This window comes from Pocillopora verrucosa, chromosome 1, assembly GCF_036669915.1.
Source record: "Pocillopora verrucosa isolate sample1 chromosome 1, ASM3666991v2, whole genome shotgun sequence".
Taxonomy (NCBI): Eukaryota; Metazoa; Cnidaria; class Anthozoa; order Scleractinia; family Pocilloporidae; genus Pocillopora; species Pocillopora verrucosa.
The window spans coordinates 24667990-24693548 of record NC_089312.1 but is presented as its reverse complement, the minus strand read 5'-3'; the positions used below and the strand labels follow the sequence as shown (position 1 = coordinate 24693548).

The following is a 25559-nucleotide window of genomic DNA, read 5'->3' as shown; positions in this document are numbered from 1 at the left end:
ACCAGTCTCTCTCGTACACTACGTCTTCTCGAAGCAACTTTCCCAGGTCGGTAGAGGTCGCCATACTTAGTAAAGGAAGTGCCCTTCTTCCTTCCAGTGTCTCCAAATCACGTCTAAACTATGGTAGATTACAGTAAATGGGATCACATTGAGGTATGTATTTATAGAATGAGCTTATTTGGAATGTTCTTCCTTTAATGCACCTTCTCAGTTGTAAATCGTACGTGTTGTTTAGTCTCAAGTATTGAAATAAATTAAGTCGACTGCTTAGAGCTTGTTCTCGTTCCAGCCTTTCTTCAGTTTGTTTTGTTCGTTTTTCTCAGTTTTGTATTTCAATTATAATTCCTGTATTATTTTCGAGCACAAAATAATCTTCAGAATATTAAAAGCACTCTGAGATATGCAAGGCCTTTTTGGGGTTTAAATGGCAATTACCCAAATTGCACGAGCAAAATTGAAATATGTGAAGGATTCTTTCAATTCTGGTCAAACGACGCTATCGTGTGAATGGCCTTTTTTGGGGTGGTATTTAGACAAGAGAGTGATCCTTTTGGCAATCTTTGGTGACAAGGCTGTAATTTGAAGCAGAAAATAAAACAAGTTTGAGGACAATAATATTCCGTGTATAGAACCTGAGATTTAAATAAGACAATCTATCCGGCGATTTAGACTTTTCTTTTTGCATTTAGAACTTCATACAAAATGAATGTTGCTAGACGCAAATGTTACAATTGAATGATTCCACCTTTCCAAGTTTTTACTACAATTGGATTAGAAAACATATACATGCAGTGTAAGTTAATTATGGTTCAGACCACTATTTGTTGAGGTGAATAGTGACAGATACTTACCAAGCTGGAAATTAGCAAGGTAGGCAACCACCAGTTCTCTTGCACTGAGGTTAATAATTATATCAGTATATGCTGTATAGGAACCCCAGAATTGGTTTAATTCTGTCAACATACTGATTAGTGGTTACAAATCAAACTTGTGATTCATGATTTTGTCTCTTTGGCTGCTTGGGGGGTGAACTTTACATTGCACTTGCCAATTACTGCTGAGGTAAGCAATATAGGTGCATAAAAACTACAATTCATCTGTGTAGTCTATATTGAATTAGAAAATTTGTTTGAGGTTCCCCTAGTACAGTAGGTGCTGCAATACACGAATTATTCATGCCCAAAATGCTTTGGTGCTCATGGAAAACAGAGGTCAAAATAGATAACTTTAAAGTGGGCTGAACATTTTAAAAACAATTATGTGATCTCTAAGAGTTAACAGTGATTTTGGCATCTGAAGGTTACAAAACTTAATGGATGCCATCCTGAAAAATATTTCTACATGCACGTTTTCTTAAGAAACCACCACAATTATAGAACTGTTATGTTTCAGTATTAAAAAATTGGAAATGTGTGACATTCCAATGCTGCCTAAAGGGAATTATTTGATTTAGAAAAAGATGGTGGCACTCTTTTGTTCCTGTTAACGCTAAGGCCAATTGACAGAAAATCCCATTAACTTTGCCTAAATAAATTGATTTGAAGAGGAGTCATCTCACCGAAACTCCATAAGGAGTTTTTGTCTTCTCAAGGTCAAAAAGCTTGTGTTATGTTTTTATGAGAATTATGTCAACACTGGGATCACATTGTGAGTGCCCATCCATTAATAAAAGTAAAACCACCGACGTTCATAGCAAATAAATGGCCTATGATGGAAAATGATAGTTTTCCAGTCATGTTTTCTCCAGTGAGTTTCTGTGGGCATGTTTTGGTGGTAAGGTGTGGGCTAAAGGGTTGCAGTGAAAAAATGTCAAAGGTTATTGAAGTCAATGATTCACATTAGTCAAACTTATACTGCATTTATCATAACTGTTACACTAACAATTAAAAAAAAAAACTTACAGAAGTCAACCTCTTGTTTACCTTTTTGAAATGGTTTTTGATTTAATTTCAGTCTCATCATCGCATCTAAATGTTATATTTTGGTTATTTTGTGTATTTTTTAAGGTTAGTGACGATGAAGATGACACACACCCTAATATTGATACGCCAAGTCTGTTTAGATGGCGGCACCAAGCCAGAGTGGAAAGAATGGAGGAAGCAAAGAAAGAAAGAGATGCTGTTGAAACAAAGCTTTCAGAGTGAGTGTTTTACCGTGTGATGTGTATTTACTTAGGATATGTGAGGAAATATTTTTAGTTTTGGATGATTTTTTCCGATTTGTTTTTTAAATGTAAACACAATCCTCACTTAATTAGTTATTAATTGTGCTGGTCACTTTGGTCCAATATACCGAAAGTTCTTTGTCACAGAAAGGAAAACAAACCAAGAAACACAACATGTACCTAATTATTCACAGTGTAGGGTTAAATAGCCAGGCAGTTTTTATAAATTGAAACTTAAATTTATTTTTCATGTAAGAATGTGTCTGTGGATAACATAGTTTACTACATAACTCTTTAGAACAATTATAAACTGAATTTTGATATTAGTATCAATTAATTTGTTTATCTATTTTCCAATTAATCAGGCATAAAAAGAGGCTTGAACAGGCCAGAGAAAACCTGAAAGCTGCAGAAATAGCAGAGGACAAAGAAAAAGAAGAGAAATTTCGTAGAGAATTGGAGCATTTGGAGAAAAAGGTTGGAATTAAACCCGTCCTTTTTTTAACAATTAAAAAAGGGAAAAGAAAATGTCTCAGTCTGTACTTCTTTTATATGGAAGCTCACATGATAAATCCACCAGGGTTAATCATTTTTCATGTCCAGTTTGATATCACTTAATACCAACATATTAATCAGTTTATGCCTTTATTGTCCATAGAACCCTGTTACATGGTTGTATTTGTATGTTTATATTTAGCTGAATTTTGAAAAATTATTTTTAGATGAAAGAACTTAAAAAGGAAGATGAAGACCTGACCAAGAAAGAGAAGGTGAGCCCTTGATCAACTGTTTTTTTTGTAGGGAGGTATTCATGAAGCTACAGTGAGTTAGGGTTAAGGATGTGTACCAGAGATGTTTGGCAAAAAGGATCATGACAGATTATGTGGAATTAGCCATGATATTTTATGCCCAGTCCACATTTGTGCCAACTCTCCTGGTTTACCCAGGATTCTCTTAGGAAACAGAATGAAATTCCATGGCAATCACAGTTTGCAAAACATTCTGCCTTCAAGTAACCAAGGTACATGTAGCTTTTCAGACATGGGTTTAGGTTGGTGTCTCAAAAGTCTTGGGAGTTTAACATTCATCACCCAGTCCCTAATTATTGCTCCCCACCCTCTAACTCCTAAGATCTGATTTTTTTAAATTCTCCATTCTGGCTGTCACATGTTTCCTTGTAAGTTAGTTACAATAATTTGGCGTTTGATCTTGGTGACAACTTCTCCCTGATAAATTTGGCAATAAATATTCTCCTAACCTGTTTTGCTGAAAAATGTTTGGAAATCATCAGTAGAAGTTACATGTTAATTAGTTCTGGGAGTTAAAGGGTTAACATCGATTGTACACTTTAGGTATCAGTTACAAGTTCATCTGTATCAAGTTGTACCCTATTTAGTGGTCACTCTGTACTAAGCAGTCTGTATTGAAAGTCCCACAATTTGTTCCCCTTTTTACTCTATTTTTCTTTTCTACTAACCCTTTGACCTCCTAAAAGTGAATAGTGTCTAATTTCCCTCCCCAACCCCCCCCCCCTCCCCCCCCAGAATCACACTTTAAAGTCACAAGATCAAAGGAAATGATCAGTAATCCAAGATGCTCTTCATTGTGAAACAAATTCTCCTTGTCAGTACTTACATGTCGAATAGGGTTAAGCGGTCACCTGATTCATGGTCATCCTTTGCTGAGTCCAACAGCCTGTTTTTATTGTACGATCACTTAGAGCAAAACCACTCATTCCCAAGGAAAACTAAGAATGATCTTTCAAGTAAATTTAATCCATGTTTATCTCCCAAAATCAATGTAAGTAGTATTTTTGAGGGAGGTGTTGTACATTAAGTGGTCAATTATAGTGTTAAATGGTATTTCTTCTACATATTTTTTATTATCCCTCTTCTGAAGAACCTGTTTTAAGTGGTAACCCTGTCACTCCTAGTGGGTGCCCACCTGGTACAGGTCTGAATTTATAATCAATATTGGATATTACTGTGCTTTCATGCACAAAGCAATTCTGTTGATTTGTTTTGCAGAAAGCTCCAAAGAATGTGGACACATTGAGTCAGGCTGGATTCACCAGAACAGTAAGTTGACATGAAGAAAAATTCATAAAACTGAGGACTCTGTGATTGTTAACATGCTTTCAACCAATTTATTCCAAGATATGCCAATCTTAAGGGAATTAACTATCTACCTGTTGTTTTTTACCAAGATTATCAACGCTCCAAAGAAACAGGATGAAAATTTAACAGAAGAGGAAAAGTTAGACAGATCGGTAAGTGCAGTATATATAACTAGTGGTCTGTGTCTGAACTGTTTTGGTTTTTACACCCTTAACTTGCAACTTTTATTTTATTTTTTTGGTCATTCTTCTGATGTTCACTACATTTTTCAAAAATAATACTTTTAAAGACACTTGACTTGCTTGCTATTTTTATTGTCTGTGGAAAGTGTTGAAACTTAAGTCAACCACTTTTGGGCTCTTGGAAAACTACAATACAGTGTTTTTAAAAGCATTGACTTTGTCTTACTGGTTTTTAGGCCATTAATGTTTTTTATTTTGTTTAGAATTCAGTCATGTTTGCCATGTGAACTCACAGTACATGTAATTTTAATTGAAAACTTTTCTAGCCTAACCCTTTTACTCCCAACATCTGATTGTTAATCCTCCTTCATGGCAGCTACAGATTTCCTTGCAAACTAATTACTAGTTCAATCAAGATTAAAACTTCTACCTGATAAGTTTGAATACTCTCGTGACCTGTTTGCTGAATACAGTATTGATTTGATTGAGAGAAGTTACATGTTTGTCACTCCTGGGAGTTAAAGGGTCAATATCATCTCTGTTGATGTGTTATCTTCATATCCCCCCACTATGTATGTATGAAAACCTCAAATAGCTCGGGAGAAATTAAAGCCAGTTGTAGCTTGATGGGCAATGTTGTAAGAGATGATAAATTAATGAAATTAGGTAATAAACAACCAAGGCATCAAAAGTGACAATCATGATAGCAAAGGCCAACCTAAAGAGAAATCAGAGCAATACAAATTTGACATTTGGCAATTCTTCTCCAGCCCAATGACTTATTGGAATATCTAAACTCATGGTACATCATAACACACACTTGAACTTATTTTCATGATTTTTTCTCCCTTTGTGTGATTTTTTAGCAAGCCTTTATGGATAAGTACAAGAAAGAAATAGAACATTTTGGAATGTTGCATGAATATCATGACAGTGAAGATTATCTTCAGAAAAATCCCCACCTGGCTTGTGAGGACACTGCCAACTACCTGGCTTTGTGGTGCATCAACTTGGAAGTTCAAGAGGTAATAATATCAGTGGTCTGTAAGAAGTGTGATTATTCAAATATTTGTTCAAGTAATGACATAATTACATTCTGGGTTGAGGCAGTGATCTGTATACATTCTTTGCCACTTATAATAAGGTTCTACAATTTTTTTGTCTGATATTTTGGTGACCTTGTATAGTGTACCATGTACATGAAATATTTCCATCTATCGAGAGGAGTATATACATGCTCTGTTGCTTCATGCCACAGAAACCATTGCTAAGCCTTGGCAGTAATTGGCCCTTCAGGAATCAACCTCCCCACGTACCCCATGTATTGTTAAAGACACCTGTACCTAATGCCATAGTTTACAAGGAGGATTTACAGACTCCTGTATATCAGCCTGTCTTTTTCTTCATTAGAAACATGCCCTGATGGAGCGAGTTGCTCATCAGACCATCATTATGCAGTATATACTGGAGCTAGCTAAGTCATTAGATGCCAGTCCACCAGCCACCATTCGCAGCTTTTTCACTAAGTAAGTATTGAATTTCTTTATAGATAACTGTTGGACCCATACCCATGTGTGCAGTTTATTGATTAAAATCTCTCAAATTCTGAGTTGCCTGCACTTTCAGAGGAGATGTAGATAGAAAATTTAAAATCAAGGACTACCCTTTCACTCCTAGGATCTTATTTAAAATTTATTCTGACTGTCTTCCTTAATTTTTTTTTCCACATTACTAACAGTAACATTTTTGTTCCCATTTATCTCAAAGGATGAAGAAAGCAAAAGTAGACTATAAAGAATACATGGACGCATTTGAGGATGAACTTAAATCATTCTTGCTAAGGGTAAAGGAAAGAGCTCAAGCCCGCATTGATAAGGCTATGAAGGAAGCCGAAGAGGTTAGGCTATGCAAACTATGGGCAGATTGTCTGTGCACACCTGTCTGATACTTAATTTGTATGGTAAAGATGTTTGTTACATGTAGTTGTCACTTAAGAAAAATATGTTTAATTTAGTTCATTTTCATTTTTTTTTCTAAAATTGCTCACAGATGTGTATCTGTTAGCAGTGTAAATGTTAAAAAAACAAGTTATTTTTAGTCTTAATAATACAGTGTAATTTGCATATTTAATTTTGCTTATATTATTACTTTGCATTTTTGTTTGCTAATAAACCAAATTCATTGAGAAAAAGAGGTTTAGCTATTAATAGTCTTGGATTTGCAAATTGTCACTACCTTCTTAGTGCAAAGAGTTTGGTTGTAGTTTACTTTGCAAAAGGGCAATGGCACATTAATGAACTGGCCAGACAGAATAAAACAGAATTTGAACAACACTTAGGTCATCATGTTAAGAGAGTTCCTGTTTTTATTTCAACCAGTTATAATTGTTCTTTTTAGGAGGAACGCCAACAGAGACTTGGTCCTGGAGGACTGGATCCGGTGGAAGTGTTTGATTCATTACCCCCAGTAAGTGTAGCCTTGAATTGTGTTATGCAGCACGTGCTGCTTTACAGCACACAGTAGTTAGGGGTCTGATCATAAAGGTTCCTCTTTAGCCATTCTCCATTGCTACAGTTCTAATGTTTGATGTACTCAGGGACTGACCTACTGGCTGACTGACTTACGGACACGTTTGCTGACCAATTAATACAGACATGACTGATAAATAACTGCCTGACTAACTGACAAAGATTTACTGACTACATAGCTGACTGACACAGACTGACTGTAAAATGACTAATCAACCTACTGACTGGCTGATTGACAGAGCCTCTGATTTACTGACAGGCTGACTGATGAATGGGGAATTTTCTAACTTGTTGACTGACTGATGGCCGGACTTACTAAGACAGATGTAAAGAATTTCTGACTAAAAATGGACTCAGTACCTGATTGACAGACTGATTAAATTGGACATTAGCCAACTACACTGTAATTAACCAGCAAATGGCAGATCAACCAATCTTACTGCCCAAATACCTGTCTAATTGAAGTATATTTTTTTGCTTGTTTTAATGGAGAGAAACTGATTGTATATACTTTGGGTTCCCTTGCTCACTAACAAAAGAATATTTGTGTCTGCTTCAGGAACTTCAGAAATGCTTTGAAGAAAAAGATATCCCCATGCTACAAGAAGTTCTCGGCAAAATGCCTGAAGAAGAAGCTAAGATGTACCTACGACAATGCATTGACTCTGGTTTGTGGATTCCAGATGCTAATAAAGCACAAGCTGAGGGACGAGAGGAGGCTGGTGTTACAGAGGAGTCAGAAGATGATCAGTATGACAGTTTGTCAGAAGATAGTGACAAATAAATCCTCAGGGGGCATCTGTATGTAATGTGCTCTGTTTTTAGTGCTTTTATAGTTAATGTCCTGGCGTTTGAAGTTTAAGGAGAGAAAAAATTTTAAAAAAAGGAAAAAAAAATGTAACATTTGGTTGTCATAACTGTACCATATCCAATAAGAGAAAAGCTAGGTCTAAAAACAACTGGTGTCCCAGAAAAATTTATTAAAGGACACTTGAGTCTCAGTTCATGTTGAATGAAAGAAAGGAGACCTGAGTGAAAACAGCCTTTGTGCCTATCATCTATTGCTTGGAAAGTAGAAAACTTGTACAACGTAAACAAACAGAAACTGTATCATGAGGCTGTCTTGTCTTTAGCTAACCGCAGAATTGGTGGCTAGATGATTCACCAATCACCAGATTGCAGCCACATTAATTTCAACGAACTGACATGTTATGGTTTTCCTAAAGCTTCTGGAAATCCTGTTAGAGCTCGGTTGAAAGACCAGGAAACCAGTTTGTGTATTCTTAAATGCCCCAGTGATAAATAAAGTTCTGATTGTGCACAGCTATTAAAAAATTGTGTATTTTGATTTAAACCCAAGGAGTTTTAGAGAAGCGGTAAGTGTCCAAACCATTGCCAAACACAGTTAGCTAAACTAAACGATCAATGATTTTTCCTGTAAGTAAATTGGAATTCACTGCAGCTAATTTTCTGCTGTCGTTATACTCCCTTCAGGTTCCATCCTGCCTTCGTCTGCATGTTTTCTAGCCAGAGGGGATCGTGAACTCTATCGTCGACAACTCAATTCTTAAAAAAATCTCTCTCACCTCTCTTTCTGGTCTTCATCTGGAAACTCTGAGCTTTTAAGGAAAATTTCAGTTGTTGTTTTATTACCCTGTGAGTCACTTATTCTTTAGAAGAACTCCCTTGACAACCATTTAGAGTGATGGAGGTCTCCTCTTAAATTATATGTTATCATCACCATCATTACTACTATTAGCACTGGAAACCGCTGAAAAGGAAATGGTTTTCAGAAACTCATTTCCACATCCTAATAGTATCGCATACATTTGTATACTCTGAGAAATAAGCCTGTTTCAAGGGCGAAGAATTTATTGGTGCCTTGAAGGTTTAATCCACCCTGCCTCTACTCATTAAGTACTTTCCGTTCTCTGAGAGACTGGGGGCCATTCAACCTCGTTCTTGAGGTAATAGCGAAAGAGACCAAACTTTGAATAGGAGGCCACAATAAGGGCTTCGAGTCACAACTGTCGATGATTGCAGTTGTCGGTGAGGCGTAACATATGCAACGATATTCCTGATAATCTGAACGAAACAGCACATGGCAGAAATGATAACGCAAAATGATAACGACTTTATTGCAATCAAATCTACATTCATTTTACACAATAAATTAATTCCTAAAGAAAATTACCGTGCATTATCCAAATTGTCTCTTCCAAGGCACTCTAGTAATTCATTTCTCATTTTCACTTCATAACGGCAAGGCAGCATGCGCTCTTACTGAGCTCCTTGTTACAACAATCATTTTCCAATCATCTACTGGTATTTATCCTTCAAATCACATTTTTGTATCGAATTTATATCACAAATTAAATTGATTTTCTCTCTCACTTTGATTGAGTTCAATTTTCCCCTTTGGGTAAAATGGAAGTAAATTATTTGCTTCTGTAACAGATATTCAATGCAAACTAAATGAGAGTGTTTACTCAGTATAAAGTCAGGAATTTAAAATATCTTGAGGTTCTAGCCGTTTGGGAACACTGTTTACACTAATGTGGTTTAGAAATAATCATATCACAACGATTTCACGTATTAAGTCCTCTAACAGACTTTTTTTAAAGGCAAAATGTCCGCCAACTGTTTCACAACATAGCGACCTAACGGAACCCAACCGGGAAACTAGGCGAACATTATCAACACAGGCCATTTCAGTCGCAACTCAACAAGCACTTACGTGAACGCAATGTGACAACAAAAAAGCAAAACATTTAACAAAAAATATCCAAAGTCTTCTAGTATTTGTTTGTATCTCAGGATCTCGAAAAAAAGATATGGTGATATTACGATACTATCAACAGCTTTATTCGTTCAATGCCAGACTGCTTCAAAGCCATTGTTTCTTCCTCTGAAGTTACATGAATGGCGGTTTTTTCCAAATCAACCTTGCACGGTACAAGTAACAATTGAAAGATGCCAATGTTTAAAAACAGGTTTTACACAGATTTAACATATTTGTGCCGTTAGGGAGGACTTCCTTGAACTTGCAAATAGTAAGGTTTTTTTTGGCATAGTTAATTTCTTACATCGGAAGTGACTCAAATTTGCTGCATTTCACATCATAACGACTGGAGAGAGAACATCCCCAACAAGTCATCCGGGTAGATTTTTCCACCATAATCACACTGTTGTTATGAAACCTGTCAGAAGCAATAACAATGCGTTAAATAGTGTGCTCTATCAGTTCTCATTACAGATCCGCGCCCGTGGTTTAGTTGAACAGCGGTTTTCTTTATTAACGTAGGCGAAAAGCGAGGCTATCGGGTCGGGCTTCCCTGATGACCGAGTCCTAGAAGTAGCCCTTCAAAGTCCCAACTTTTACGATCCACGGGCAAGGACGGCAAATAAAAATGACAGCACTAGGGCCGAGACTATCTGCCTTCTCTAATATAAAACACCAGTTGGTAAACAGTTTTTGCCCTTGAACAGAACTATGAAAAAGTACTTGCAATGTGCTCTCTGTTCAAACGTCTTATAAGTAGCATTATCTTTTTTATCATAAACAGTCCTTTGTTTAATGAATCACTTAATAATCCTTAGTTAATGTCAAATTATTTTACCGTACTTATTCATTTATTTGTTTATTTATCAAAGAATCGGTTTACAGTTTAAAATTTTACTTGCTTCTTTAGTAGATTTATTCTAGTTTCCTTCTTAAGTTTTCTCAACATACTTAGTAATTAACTAGCTCTTCTTCATCTGTTGTTTACCTTTTTTTAAAGTATTCATTTAACATTCAAAATCCTAAAATTTTTTAGCACTTTTTACAAGCACATTTATGACTTATTTGCTCAAAGGTTTATTTCAGGTTACATTTGGAAAAAATCAAAAGAGTTTAGATTTTATATTAAATTTATTTCACTTAACTGATTTTGGAAGACAATCGTCTTTTGTACAATGCTATCATCACAAGAACATGCAAACACAAGTTACGTATTAGTACATGTTAGCAAAACATATTAGTGATAAAATGGGTAGGTGTTCGATATCCTGCAAGCAAGGTCACGTGTTTTGGCACCTTGACTTTGGTGGGGTTCTTAATGGTGGCACGGGAAAGGAGGGTGGCTGAAGAGGCGAGACGGGCCCGCGAGGAGTATGGTGCCAAGGAGAACTTCCTCGCAGGCGAAGTGTCCATGTGACCCACTACATATGCTCTGTTATGAAACTGTGCTGTCATTAAATAGTCTGTTCTATACGTCTGAATTTTGCAAACCAAAAACCTTCTGCACATCGATCGGTTAGTGCAACCACCGAGTCAAATGGATATGGAGTTTTTGATTAGTTTTGTTATAAACTAGGTCCTACATGTTCACACTGCTTAAAAATAATAAATAAAATAAGCTTTTGGATGGTTCGTTTAGACTATGGAGTAAATAGTTTCGTATCGCAAATAGTTAAATCGAAGAGTACAGCACCAGAATCCGAGATAAAATGTCATTGTTCAAATGACCTAACTCGCATGGCATAAGAGTGTGACGCAGTTTCGGTATAATTTAATTAAAGATGAAAGAGAAATGTATTGCAGTCTTTCCAAGGATGGTTAACCTGTTCCAGGCGTCCAGTCAATAAGGGGGGCAAAATAAACAAACTGCGCGATCGTAACAGCGGAGAAAAAAAAAAGGAAAAGAAAGAGGAGGTTTGAGTCGGTCGCGACCCAACCCGACCTCTCTTCGGCTTTTCGCTCAGCCGCTACTTTCGCGTCATTGACTTAACGCTTCATGTTACTGACTGAACGCCTTCAACAGGTTAAAAGATGATACACATCGCGAGCGGTAAAATATAGGGATCTCAGCCGATATAAGAACATTGACGCATGAAATAAGTCCGCGACGCCGTTTCAGTATTTGATAAAGATTAAAAAAAAGTGGTCTGCGGATGATCAAATAATACCTCAACATGATAGTGCATAGGTAAGGGGTCAATTGTATTACCACTAGGTAGACTAACCTTTCGCTTCAATCATGGCATCAAAAAGCCTGTCTTCTTCTTGTTCTCTGCGAGAGAAAGTTTAAATCAAAACACAGTCCTTCCAACCAAAAATGTCCAAGTTCGCTATAGGAAAATATAATCTTTTTCCGACCCCACCAGGAGGCAACGCGTTCAAAGTGGTTAAAGACATCACAGAACCACTGAAGAAAGTTGAAAACTACTATTTCACAGACCAGTAGTGGCGGAAAAGACCCCCCCCCCCTCTCCACAGTCCCACAAACCTCTTTCTCTCCTCGTCCAACAGTTCCACTAATGCGTTCCTCTGCTCCACAATATCTACAAGCTGTTTGGTCTTCTTCTGTATGGATCTGTTGTCATCCTTTCTTGGATCTAACAGAACAACGGCAGAGAGTAAATAAATACAAACATTTAATTTCAGCCATAATTCTTTTAAAAGGATACCAATCAGTGTAGCTTACCATCTTTCATGAGGAGTTCTCTAATCTCCTGCTCTAGTCTTCCTTGTTGGTCCTCAAGCTGAATGGAGTTTGCCCTGTAAATAAAACAGACAAAAATTGAGACTCTCTTGGATTCACGTTACATTTATCATTATCTAACGAGGCCTGTCGCCTTTCTACGTTACGAATCCTATAAGGTTCACGATTTTTTATTTAACTCAATTGGGCAATTATTCATTTTTCCGGCATCTATTACCCGTCACTCCTAAATAACTTACGATCATAATTGATCGAAGCACACAGCAAAATACAGTGCAAACTGGGAAGCCATCGAAAAAAAGAGGTCTTGAATCCACAAAAAAAGGATAGAAAAAGCGGGCGTGTGAGCGACACAGGCTCCAGGGAGCGTGCAACTGGCTATAACCAAGTACCTATAGTTTTTCGTGCTTATTTGACGAAGGATCAGAAAGGCCGAAGAAAGGCTAACAGATTAGAGCGAAGTACATTTTAGAAACATATGAGAGCGGTTTGACGGCCCCTTATACTCACTGAATGACCAGTTCTGACTCATATCGAATCAGCGCGTTCTTTCTGTTCACTAGTTTGAACCACTGAAACATCAGCTGCTGTTCCTCTGAACCAGAATCTGTTCAAAACATTAAAGGCGAGTCAAGATCTCAATGACGAAACCAAGATCAATAATCTACAAATTCAATGAAACGTTTGCCGCCAACGTTTTTCATTGTGAGACAAGCCGTCTCAGAATAATTTCAATGAATGATCTAAGGTTTAAAATAGAGATTAATAACGCAGTGAACTGCCTTGAACCAAATAATAACATCCGTAGATTAACTACGAAAGTGGTTTCATAAGATTGTTATAAACGAAATCTTGGCTAAGCAACTTTCTTTCACTTGAATTGGTTCCCTCGTAGATGTTCTTTGGTCACGGAGAGAGCGCGCGGCGAGACGAAACCAAAAACGGCCTCAAAGCGGACAAGGATTTGGAGTGTCATGTAATCTATTTCCTTCCCGAGAAAATGGGAACTCTGTGTGACCAGACTACTCAAGTATTCAGTTAGCTTTAAGTTCCGCAGAGACTTCTCTGGGTAACCGTTTGAAACTCACTGTTTCCTTGTCTGAGCGCCTTCTCAACAACGACTCCTTCACGCTCTAAGTCGGCTTGTTTGACGGCCACTTCCTCCAGTTCTCGTTGTATTGACTGTGCCATGCGCAGTCGCTTCGATTCTCGCTGCTTCATCGCGCTACGAATCTTGGCTTGCTCTCGTCGCTTCACTTTATCATCCGGCATCTCGGTGTCACGTCTTCCCGGCTGGAATATGAACGAGCAGTTATAAACATTTAATTTTTAAAAAGTAGGTTTCACTAAATTTAAGCTACATACGTAAGTGATAGTGAAAACAATATTTCCCATAATACCAGGTAAATTCGAGTGGACACCCTAGAATCAAGAAGTACTGTGATTGAGATGAACCTCACAGAAGAATGTATATTGATAGTAGATACCTTACCTTGCTGAATCGCCGAGCATTTGTTCGTTGCAATTTGGGACTATCATCCAGCATTTCATCTCCACTTGATTCAGAGAACAATCCTGAATCGTCTTTTTTCAGATTCAGTGCTTCTTCTAAGAGTAAATAGAAGCAGATTTTGAAGAGTTAGAAGAGGGAAGAAAGAGCTGGATGGACAACAACGAGTCATAAATTGAAAAAAAGAAAAAGACTTGTCACACAACATGTTTTTTCGTCATCATTGCGGTTGCAAATAAATAACCTGCATTCATTATTGCAGGCAAACTTCAGTACTCGAAGTTTAAATGATCTGCATCGCATCAGATCAAGATAGGTCAGCAATGTGGATGTTTGAACTGCTGCATGCGTACACAACTGTTTGCCACATACCTTTCTCAGGCGTACTAATACCATCGTGCAGATCAAGAACCACAAATCCCATATCTACTGAATCTTTCCCGATTTTCTCCTCTTTTTCTTCTCCAATTTCCTTTCTAACTTTACCCAACCGAAACCTTTGCTTTCCTGTCGGCTTGCGCTGAACAATCTTGGTGGTCTCCTTTGTAGAGTGAAAAGGTTCCTCTGAGGGAACTCTGGGTAACGAGCGCCGCTGAGCGCCAGGACTGGCTGTGGGCTCAAGTTCTTCCTCTTTCCCAAACTTCTTCCCAGCGTCGTTTTTGACTGGACTCGATTTCTTCCATTCCTCTCTTTCGGCCCATTTATCTTTCACTGTTGGAGGACGGAAGTCATTGGCGATCAAATTGGTTAATCTGGCCGTCCGTGCAGCCACAAGAGATCCTGCGGGAGGTTTTTTGTTCCCCGGTGATGTTGGTGAGGTTGGCGATCTGGATAATGGAGTTGGCTCATTCTTGGTTGCTGCTGAAATCGTCTTCGGGCCAGCCTTCGTTTGACTAGCAGCTTTCCTTTCAGAAGAAGGAATCGGGGTGTCATCATCCAGCGAAATGTCCACCATTTTAAGCTGCATCTTTTTCTGAGGGTTGCGTTCCGTTTCGTTGGCCGCTTGAACAATTCCTTCTAATGCCTCTTGAGTCTCTTTTTCATCTGGATTCAAAACCACTGATAATGGCGGATACATAGCCCGTCGAGACTTCGCCTTTCTCCTCTCTAGCGTTCCAAGCTTCTGAACCTTTCCCTCTTGAGCTTCTTGTCTTTTAACCCAAGATTTGCCAGCAGCTGCTGTCTTTACAGCGTCAATGACGCCCTTTCGCTCTTCCTCTCGCTTTTTCTTTCTCTCCTCAACAGGTGCCTCCTCCATATCGATGTCCACGACAGTCATCCCCTTGGTGGCATCTATCAGCTCACCAGGCGTACCCGGTCGAAACTCAGCCTCCGCCTCAAACTTTCGAACTTCCTCCCTTGACGGGATCTTCAGTGGCTGGGTACCTCTTCGTCTACCGTCCCCTGTCTGGTCTAGTCCATCGTCAAACGAGTAGCCCTTGCCTTTTTCACGCACGGTAGCGTCGGATTTTCGTACAGAAGATATGCTTGACCGCCTCAGTGGGCGCGCCTCCAATCGTCGATACTTCCCAGAGGTGTAGGACCGATCTCTCGGACGATCTTCTTTCTCCTCGCTGACCGTTTCTTTCTCTTCGTGATAGCCGTTCATTTGAGCACCAGTCTCTCCTTTGGTTTTATAACTGACTGGTTCTCCTGCATCAGGGTCGATTGTAAACTCAACATTCTTAAACAAAGTTTCCGGTGCAGCAGATTTAGATTTCAAAAGTTTCGGTCTGCCTTTAGCAGTAACTTCCTGTTCATCTGTAGACAAAATAAGAAGAATAATGTCTAGTAATAGAGGAAAGAGACAAAAAGAGATAACATCTTTTGAAGAAATACTAAAATCACTACGAGAGGGGTCCTGCACACCAAAAAGAGGAAAAAAGGGAGCTTTCTTAAGAGAGTAAAAGTCGCAGTAGTAATGTGCTCGCCTCTCAACACCGTAACCCGCGTTCGATTTCAGAGCTTTGCAGCATGTGGGGGTCGTGTTCCGTCGTTGGTTCTCGTCCTTACCCCGAGGGTTTTCCCAGAGTTCTCCGGTTTTTCGTTTCTGCCCGCAAGCAAAAATTCGAAGCCTAATTCGACCTGGAAAACAGTAGACGAGGAACCACCCATGGAAGTGCCACTGCTAATGCTAAGCTGAGATTAAAATACAATAAACATTCTCTTCAGAACCAAGCCTACAGCTAAGGGAAGGACAGACGAGAGATAAGTGATTGAATACATACCAGCGGGTTCCTCCTGCATCTTGTACAACAACTGATCATAGTGCAGGTGACACAGGAAGTGTCCCTTGTCCTGGTCTGATGATGGGCTGATGTAAGAGTAAGTGCCTAGCCTGAGCGTGCAGCCGCATTCCTCGCACAAGAAACACTCGCGATGGAAGAAATGGCCCTCTGCAGACAATCTCTCCATCAGGTAAACACGACGATTGCAGAAGAAACAGTGTTCACTCGAGTCCCTCAGTGAAGGTACCTTGTTCTAAACAGGAAAAAAATTGGATACAAAGATTGAACTTGGTTTACCTCAAACTCCTAGTACAGGAGTCCGATTTAAATTTCTTCGCAGGCAACCTTATATTCTATTCAAAGCGTGAGGTTTGACAAGTATTTTAACCCTTTAAATCTGTAAATTAAACTTAAACTAAACTGAACTATAAAAATTTTAGGCATATAAAACGCACTTGATTCGACTGAAAATACTTGTAATAGAATTGCACTAAAATTGCTCCACAGGCATAATAAAATCCTAGTCCACAGCAAATGAAGTATTTTGTATCAGCTATCGCTGATCAAACTAAGCACATTAACAGCTCATAAAAGGCGCACCTCCATTCAATGAGACGAATATTTTTAGCGCCTACTTTTGTCTCGACGGGTAAATGCTTGTGTACTATTAATCTTTACTACCTCCACTGAAAACACACCTACACCTTGGCCACACTTGTACTCGCTCTACAGTTGCTTACCACTCCTTTGAGCAGAGAAGGCATGCCACCTCCATTAATTGCGCATTTCAAACAATTTGGAAAAAAATTACACGAAGACACTTCGCGCATTCTCATTGGTCGAACGGTGTGTTTAGGTGAGAGCATTTAAACATAGTTCTGACCTTTTAGGGTAATATATATATAAAAATATTATGAGAGGAAAAAAGGACGCAACTACATTTCCCGACAAGCCTGTTTCGCTTCACTCTTCAGGGAGAGTGAAGCGATGAAGTGAGTTAAGAGTGAAGCGATCCACGAAACAGGCTTGTCGGGAAATGTAGTTGCGTCCTTTTTTCCTCTCATTTAAAAAGAAGAAAAAAAAACTCTATAGCTTTCATGTAATCCCCTTTAATAATAAAACAATCAGATCAGTACACACTGACCTTCTTTCCATCTGTGGGTCCAAACACTTGCGCAGCCAAAGCGCTGATTCTATTGCTCGTCTTACCAGTAGTGACTGCGGGGGCCTGAAGAGATTCCTGTGGGGTGGAAGTGTCCATTGGGGTGGGAGCCTCATTCTCCTGTTGTCAAACGGAAATAAAAACATTAGTATTTGCGTAACAATACGTGTGTTCGATCCAGATAGAGGCTCTCCCAACTTCCCATGTACATCCATTCCTCGATAGACGCACACTGCGCATGAACCAATTCATAAAAAACAGTTTACTAGAACGAGCATCTGACTATATCCAAACATGCCTCAAAATCTAACGGTCTTAACCTTGGACGCTGCCTTTCTTCTCTTCGACACCGTATCAAATATTTCCTCGTTTCGCCTCTTCTCCTAAAAAAAAAAAAGGACATTTATAAACTGTTTTCTGAGTTCTATACAGACTGATGTGCGACCTTTAGAAGATTGCGAGTATACTTTTCCTAAGTGTACATATATGTCATTAGCGTGATTTGTAACTTCCTCTAAACATCAGGCGGATATTAGAATTAATAAACGCAATAGCAGATAGCAAGGTAACAGATCTGTCCATAACAGCGACGCATTACATACACAACACAACAACTACACTGAATTACAACGAGCTCTGGAGGACGTACGTACTAATTTAGACATTATTAACAGTGTATGAATATGTAGTTGACCCGTTTACTCCCAAAATCTGATCAGTAATTCCTTACTGTCCGCCACACAAATCTTACGAATTTTCTACGGAAAATTTTGTATTAGATCATCTAATAATCCCCTAATTAGTATTTACCTTTATTCTCCTCACTTGTCTGGTTAATATCATATCGATATTGTAAGGAAAAATTCTGTCTTGGTCACCCATTGGAGTTAAACGGTTAAAGTCTATCATTAGGCTAACTGGAGGCACTATGAGGGGGGGGAGTGTTTAACATGTGTGCCTATGCATGGATAGCAACATCAGTGTAATTGTATATTGCACGTATCAACAACTTGTTTATTAGCATGGATTGCAATGTCCCGAGCTAAAACCCAAATAAAACCTCCATGTGAATTGGCAACACATCCCTTCTACTGACCTTGTGGGTCCGACGAGACACTCGTGTTAACACAGACAGCTTGGACAGTGGAGACTTGGCTCTGAATTCCCGCTGTTCAGTTGTCTTCTCGGCTGCAAAAAAATAACAACCCCACACTCACTACTGCCCAAGGTTGACCACAGTTTTATTAAGAAAGTGCTTCACACATCATTCTATCTGGTTGGTTCATTTGATATTTTTTCCATTCTCCACTATCCATTCTCTCTTAGGGTACCAGTACGAGACATCAAAGATTTGGAAGCTACGTGAGTCATTCTAGCATGTAGACTTTATCTCTGAAGAGCACAGATGTTAAAAACTAATATTCCAGAGACTCCTTCCTTAGCTCCTATATAAATCAAGACTAAACATTACCTGAATTTAATATTCATATTAAGTAGTTTATGGTAGATGCAGCTTACCTGGAGTCTCATTTTTGAACACTTCATGGTACTGTGACACATAGCTGACTATCATCAGAGTGTCAGGAACTTCCTTCATGGCCATTTCACTGGCAGAAATTTGAGGGGGAATTCCAAGATGTTCCTCAGCAACATCAAATGCCTGAAAGAGGAAGAAATAATAGACCAAATGAATTTTTCATCTTCAAGAACAAGGTAACACAGTAGGAGACACATATTGTTCTTGACAAATTCTCTCACCAGCTGGGTGTTTTTCAAACGATCCTTAGGTGACAAGGAAGAGTAATCACTGCAATGAAACACATTTGTAACACAATCATTATAATTTGCACATTGATCTTAAGAGCCTCACTACCAGCTTGGATGTCTTCTTCAAAGACCTACTGCAAAAGTACATAGAATGGTTCTCCAGGGAAGAGAAACAATTACAGCATGTACGATTATACTTCCCTGTGTGATTGACCACTTTCTCAAAAAGAAAAAAAAAGGAGATGTTAAGTAAAAACAAGAGCAACTTTATCACTCACTTTTTATTACCTCCAGTCAGTTTGGATGCATTTAATAAATTTGTATTTTCATGGGTATGCACTTTGAGTTTCCTATTGAAACTTAAGGTAGATACCTGCAGTCATTTTATACCTAGCAAATATGATTCCAGCAGTTTGGGTATAAACCAATGAAACTGGGTACAAATCAACTGACTTTCAGTATGTAAAAACTGAGTATGAAATGACCATAGATACAAAACAACACAGAATGCAGTCAACATGCACTCTAACTAGTACATATGCTAAGGTTAGTATGTCTAAACACAATAGTCCATGAGTAATAGCCCTCCTACATAAGATCAGGTCTGTAGCGATGAATAATGGCACAGAAAGCAAGGCCATTTCTCCATGATGTTGACATGTCATTGATCTTCACATTCCTATACTTCTTGGTTTGCTCTTGACACCATCTGAGCAACATTCTTGCATTTACTGAAACAGGATGAAGAACGAACTGAAATTTATGGCAAAAATGTAAGTTTAATCCTATGCTACTGACAGTAATTCCATTTTCACATATTTTTGTGCTATTTGTTCACAGTCAAATATATTCAAATACCCTACTTTAACTAAGTAAATATCTTTTGTAAGCAAGTGGGGGCAAGTCATGTCAAACCGTATCACTAAATACAACTAAAAATAGTCATCCAGTAAAATTCCTGATATCACCGCTAGTCAGGTAGTTGCGTCTTTCCAGAAAGAAAAGAAAACCTGGAAGACAGCAGTGGGTGGGCTCCTGGAACTGATACTGCTATTAAAGCATACCCTGTGCAACCTTCTGAAAAGCCCCAGTCCTCTAGCTCATAAAAAAGAAGACTATGTCATCTCAGAATGAATTATGATTGATCTTGACTGTTTCTATGTCTCCTTAACTAAACATTGACATTAGTATTTTTATGACTGTCACTAAACCTTATCTTGGTACTCACGGGATGTAATCTTTAAAAAAACAGTGTGGGAATTAATTGTTTGTTGCTTAAACAGGGTGTTACCTTTAGGAGCAAGTCATGTCTATAAACTGACATTCCAGTATCTTTCAGGGATTCTTAAAAAGGAATTGCAACAATTACTCCCATAATATTAATTCATAACCTTTCCCTCCAGAACCACCCTCCCAAGACTTTTCTCACCTCCTCCCTCAATAGCGCCGAGGTCTTTACTTGTGTCCATGGGTTCTGCTTCAGATCCATCCATCTGGTCAATTGGTCCTTTTTTGTTATCAAACAAATGTTTCACTCTGTTCTGTGAGACACATGACTTGTTCAAGTTTGGGTACCGAGTGGCTGGATTAATACTGTACTCCTCAAAATTCTTGGAGATGTTCTCTGGAGTTGTCTGAGCAAGAAGCCGGAATATACTGTCTCTTTCTGTGAGCAGGTCAATGGGTTCCCTTCCCAGTCCCCAACCTCTCATTGTCCAGGCAGCATCAAAACATCCCAAGAAACCTCTTGCACAACCTGAGCCAGTTGGCCAAAATGGCTGCAAACAGAGACATGACACAATTAATTAACCAGAAATTCATAATAACAATACCCAAACCTCATTTGCAACTTCTGGACTTCCAAAGTGTGAAAAATATTTTTAGCTTATGGAGAAAGAAACCAAAACACAACATAGGAATTTTAAAACCAACGTTAAACAAACGTGAAAATTTTGACTATACTCCCAAATATCCTTGCTAGTCTATGAAATACTTGTTCAAACTTTATTTAAGCCAAAGGAGAAGCTGTATATCAGCAAAATTTGAAAGAAATGTTGGCAAAGTTTGAAAAAAAAATTAAGAAAAAATTGTAATCAGGGGCAGGTCAGAGGCTTCTGTGCCTTTTTTATTTTCTCCTTTTCCCTCTATGCCATTGATATGAATCCTTCCTGACCCATGCTTTACCCCTAGATAAAGAGAAATTATTTTGGGGCTAATATAGGATGATGTCATTTCATCCTACCTCTAATAAGCTGTCTCCAACAACTAATGCTAGAAGACGTTTTCCCCTCCTTTCATAAATCTTGGCAGCATGTTCAGAGTGATACAAAGAAGTGAAATCAAACATTGCTACATCTTCCTTGAAGTAGTGATTCTTTGCAAAGTCTAGTTGAGGTAGCTGGTAGCTTGTGGAAAAGTTTGCAGCTTCTCTTGCATATGCCAGAAGCTTATCATGGTTCACGTTGCTTGTTTGAAGAAGATCATATGCATCTTGGAAATCCTGTGAATGAAGGTAAAGAATTATATTTCAAGTTCTTGCAGCAATTAAGTGTGTCACAAAGAAGGTGTGTAGCTTCTTGAGTGCTCTCCAAAGTCCCCAAGTGCTTCATATCTCAATGAACGCACGCTGACGAATGAACCAATTGTTTTATAGCATTTACAACCTGATGGTTTACATGTTGTAAAAGGGTTAATATTCCCTCTGCTACGCTTCAGCCCATTGATAATTTTGTTTCAGGAAAACATTTTGCTAGGCTGTAAACAGCAGTTCTTCCTCATCAGCTGGCTCACAACTTTCCATGTTTAGCTTAAATTTGCCACCAAAAAATTGCCACCAAAGTCTTAACCAGTTTTTAATAGTAAAATTCCAAAGTAAAAAATTGCAGAGAAAATGTTTTATCTTAAGGGATTTGTTTGCTGACGTCATGAGCGTGCACAATGGGAATATGAAGCATGCTCACACAATTGAATTTGATTAGACAAATTTACTAGCTATGTTATAAATTTATTTTAAATATTAAAGATCATGTTATATCCTGCGTTCACAAGACATTGCTGTCAACATTTTCTCAGAGAGATCATGTTTATAAAACATAGATTATACTTAGCAGCTTCAAACTAATTAGTTAAATTTATTCTATACAAAACATGTACATTATCAGAAAACTGCATCTTGATAAGCAGTTTGTCAATAAGGATTGGTCAGTTTCATTCCACTAGTAAATTTGGGCAATTCTATTCAGTTTTATACAGTTGTATTATTATATTGAATAAGTTATTACAGGATGCTGATAGTTACCAATAAATTCTGGTGTAAAGTGAAGTGTATTCTAAGCAAGAAGACCAGCTTTGCAAGGTCATACAACAAAAACAGTCAGTGCTATGGGCTAAACACTGAGTTGAGACCACAATTATTTACATAAGGTCTAACCCACATTATGGTTTATGCTAGCAGTGCACCTCAGGTTTTCTTTTTAAGGGGCTTGATTTAATTAAATTAATGTCTTTCCATTGTTATCTTTTGGCCCTTTATTGACACTGTTAACAAATTAAATAATTGTTATAATGAAAGGTTGGATCAATATCAGTATCTGAGCAAATGCCCACCTACCCCTCCCCTAACCCAACAACAGTCTATTGATAACAAGTCAGGGTTAATGTTGGGTTAGGGGAGGGGTAGGTGGGAAGTTGCCCAGATACTAATATTGATCCGAAAGGTTCAGCTGAATTGAATTTAAACAGTGGCTAAACCTAGTTAAAATAATCAGACTATTATATATGGTGTCATTTCATGTTCAAAATATGAATGAGATGTAAAGAAAACTCAACAGAGATTTATTTACCAACAATACATGTAACCAAAAAATCCCCTGGGACATGCGTTACATGAATACAAGACTGACAAGTTTGAGAGCAGAACTTTCTGTGTTATACACCACACAAACCATGATGCTTTGCAATAAGTTAGAGCTGATAATACACTATTTATTGTTTCCAGGTTCTTAGTGAACACCACAAACAAGTCATGAAGGGAAAGACAAAGGGTTGTGTTGGCTCAAGGATGCTCAATTGAGCAATTGAGGGGAGACAACTATTAAATGGCCTAAACCTCTGAAAATACTCTCTTAAGGTAACTTTATTCTAAATTCTGATGCCTAGTCTAAACTCACCTTTTTGAGCACCCTTTCTGAGTAAACTGTTCTTCTTTGCACACATCACAAAGTAGTGCGTCTCATCTTTGTAGTACACAATGTCTCAAGGTCAATACCAGTGCTATCTTTCAAGTCTTGGAAAAACTGTTGATTGAAAATGAAAGCAACCCCACTTATCTCCTCCACTCTGGCCTCTTCCTTTGAATTTTTGTTCACAAAGTTCACAGTGATACCAATGGCCAGCTTGCCACGAAATTCCTTTCCTTTAAAACCTTTCAATGCAGCACGCCTGCCATCTGCAGCCACCACAATGTCAAATCAAATTTACTGAGGTGATGAGAGGGTGAGTCAAAGTTTCCTCTCCAGCCATGAGCTGAAATAAAAAACCCATATCAAGCATTATAGAGATGTAAATGACAAAATGATCTCCACAGACAGTTAGCATTAAGACAAAATAACTTTCTCCATGTTTTAAATGTGTAAACCTAATAATTAGTAAATTCACACTACTTAGTTTGGCCAACAGGATCAACACTCTATAAAAAACAATCAAGGAAGAGGGAGAGGGGTTCTTACTTGAGAAAAAAGTTTGATTTACAAACATGGCAGAGGTCAAACACAATGGGGGCCACAAAGTCAAAAACAAGAAAAACAACTGTACTTACCATCTGTTGGCTCCACTAGATTAAGGAATCCACATTTGGCATAAACTTGTACTCCAAGCAAGAGGGACACCTTAAGTAGAATAACTTGAAGTCTACGATACCTAAAATAAGAAGTTCCACTCATTGGCACATGATATTAAAATTACTTAATTATGTTTTTTTTATACCTGTCTCTGTATTCAGAGTATTTCAACCTGCTTAACAAGCACAGATAAGATCTTGTTAGCCAGGAGATACTCAAAATGTTTCAATAGTGAACTTTGGGTAAATAATATGAATTTACTTCTCAAGTGGAGAGCACTGATCACCAACTAAAATGATTCAAAAGTATTGGCACTTTGCCTTCTGATAAAAGGAATGATGATAGACAGTTTTTTCCCTCTTTAAATGATTCTTGCATTACTAAAATTTAACAATAAAGAGCTATCCTTATCCAAAAAAGGTTCTAAATTTGTTCAAAAAGCATGCTTAAAATAGATTTTTAACCTACAAATCTGAATTCGACAAAAGGCATTATTATTCATCACTGCAGGAAAGAGGTGTAGTTAATTTCAATTGTTTAAATACCAGGGGACAGCATTTTTGTTCCATGCACGGTTTTTAGGATCAGGCTAAGTCATCCTTAGCCAAATAACTGCATTTTGATGAGGAAGAACTGAAAGATATTCATTTCCTCGTTCCTATTTTTGTGCGCTGAATGGTTTGTTGCAACTCTTCACCGATTCGCAAAAAGCCACCTGCAGTCTCTAATTTGTGAAATTAATTCTGACAATACACAAACGGATAATTCATCGTGAACCTTCCTATAACGGTCACTTGAGAGATACTCAGAAAACAGAAGGAAATACAGAGCTATTTCCTAAAGATTTATTTTGAGACGGAACGGCGCTCTATGAGGTTAATTGCCTCGCTTGGGGTAATTAGAAGGAAAAAATAATTCAGCGTCGTGTTGTCTTCAAAGAAAAATATGTTTAAGAGTGAAAAAAACAACTGTGTTTAAGGTTTGAATCCTTTATGATCACTAATGGTTATTGTAGAAGTCATATTTTGTTTCACTACAGAGAATATACATCTCAACTCTTGTCATGTCAACACTGAGGGGAAAAGGAGAAGTTATGTAATGTACTGAACCTCATGCGATGCATGATAGAAATCACACGAATTATGACTTAAATTGAGCATTAAAAACCAAATGGCGATCATTGCCGGATAGTTAAGAGTCAGTTTGGTTAGATTCGATCGATTTTTCGGCAATAATTGCTGAACTGTTTTGTATAATATACTGAAACGATCCATAATTTCTCACGCAAAAATGTACTCTGATATTTGGTAGGTACGTCTAAGATTCCGGAAGTAACAAATATTCAAGGGAATAAGGAAAAACTACTTACTTATGTGATCGATGGCTCCAGCACAGAACTGTCCAAAAATTTCTTAGCTCCTAAATTTTCAAGTCCACAATTAAGAATGGCCACAGATGAAGGACATTGTTGCGAGAAAAACGATCTCGTTTTTCGATGACAACGACGTAAGCACCGAGCAAAGCGGCTTCAATTGCCGATCTCAATCCACATGGCCCTGCACCGATGATGAGCATTT

At 38.1% G+C, this 25559-nt stretch overlaps 2 protein-coding genes across 2 annotated transcripts; one reads left to right on the top strand and one right to left on the bottom strand.

The window, feature by feature from the left end:
* Positions 1-9181, top strand: LOC131774397 (hsp90 co-chaperone Cdc37-like). The gene is made up of 11 exons (XM_059090410.2): positions 1-153; positions 2007-2140; positions 2530-2641; positions 2887-2934; positions 4192-4242; positions 4371-4433; positions 5330-5488; positions 5874-5989; positions 6231-6360; positions 6861-6929; positions 7551-9181. Exons 1-11 carry the CDS (start codon positions 121-123, stop codon positions 7773-7775), a joined length of 1140 nt encoding a protein of 379 aa, XP_058946393.1. The 5' UTR covers positions 1-120; the 3' UTR covers positions 7776-9181.
* On the bottom strand, positions 9106-25559 carry LOC131774396 (protein-methionine sulfoxide oxidase mical3b). The gene is given in 26 exon segments (XM_066169396.1): positions 9106-10191; positions 10919-10951; positions 11999-12045; positions 12262-12370; positions 12460-12533; positions 12988-13084; positions 13566-13770; positions 13970-14085; positions 14360-15748; positions 16216-16468; positions 17360-17497; positions 17698-17760; positions 18474-18565; positions 18896-19037; positions 19136-19184; positions 19737-19875; positions 20574-20922; positions 21387-21644; positions 23233-23246; positions 23326-23397; positions 23400-23615; positions 23618-23668; positions 23961-24061; positions 25348-25387; positions 25390-25410; positions 25413-25559. Coding segments are annotated over 26 exon segments (4233 nt in total). The 5' UTR covers positions 25558-25559; the 3' UTR covers positions 9106-10171.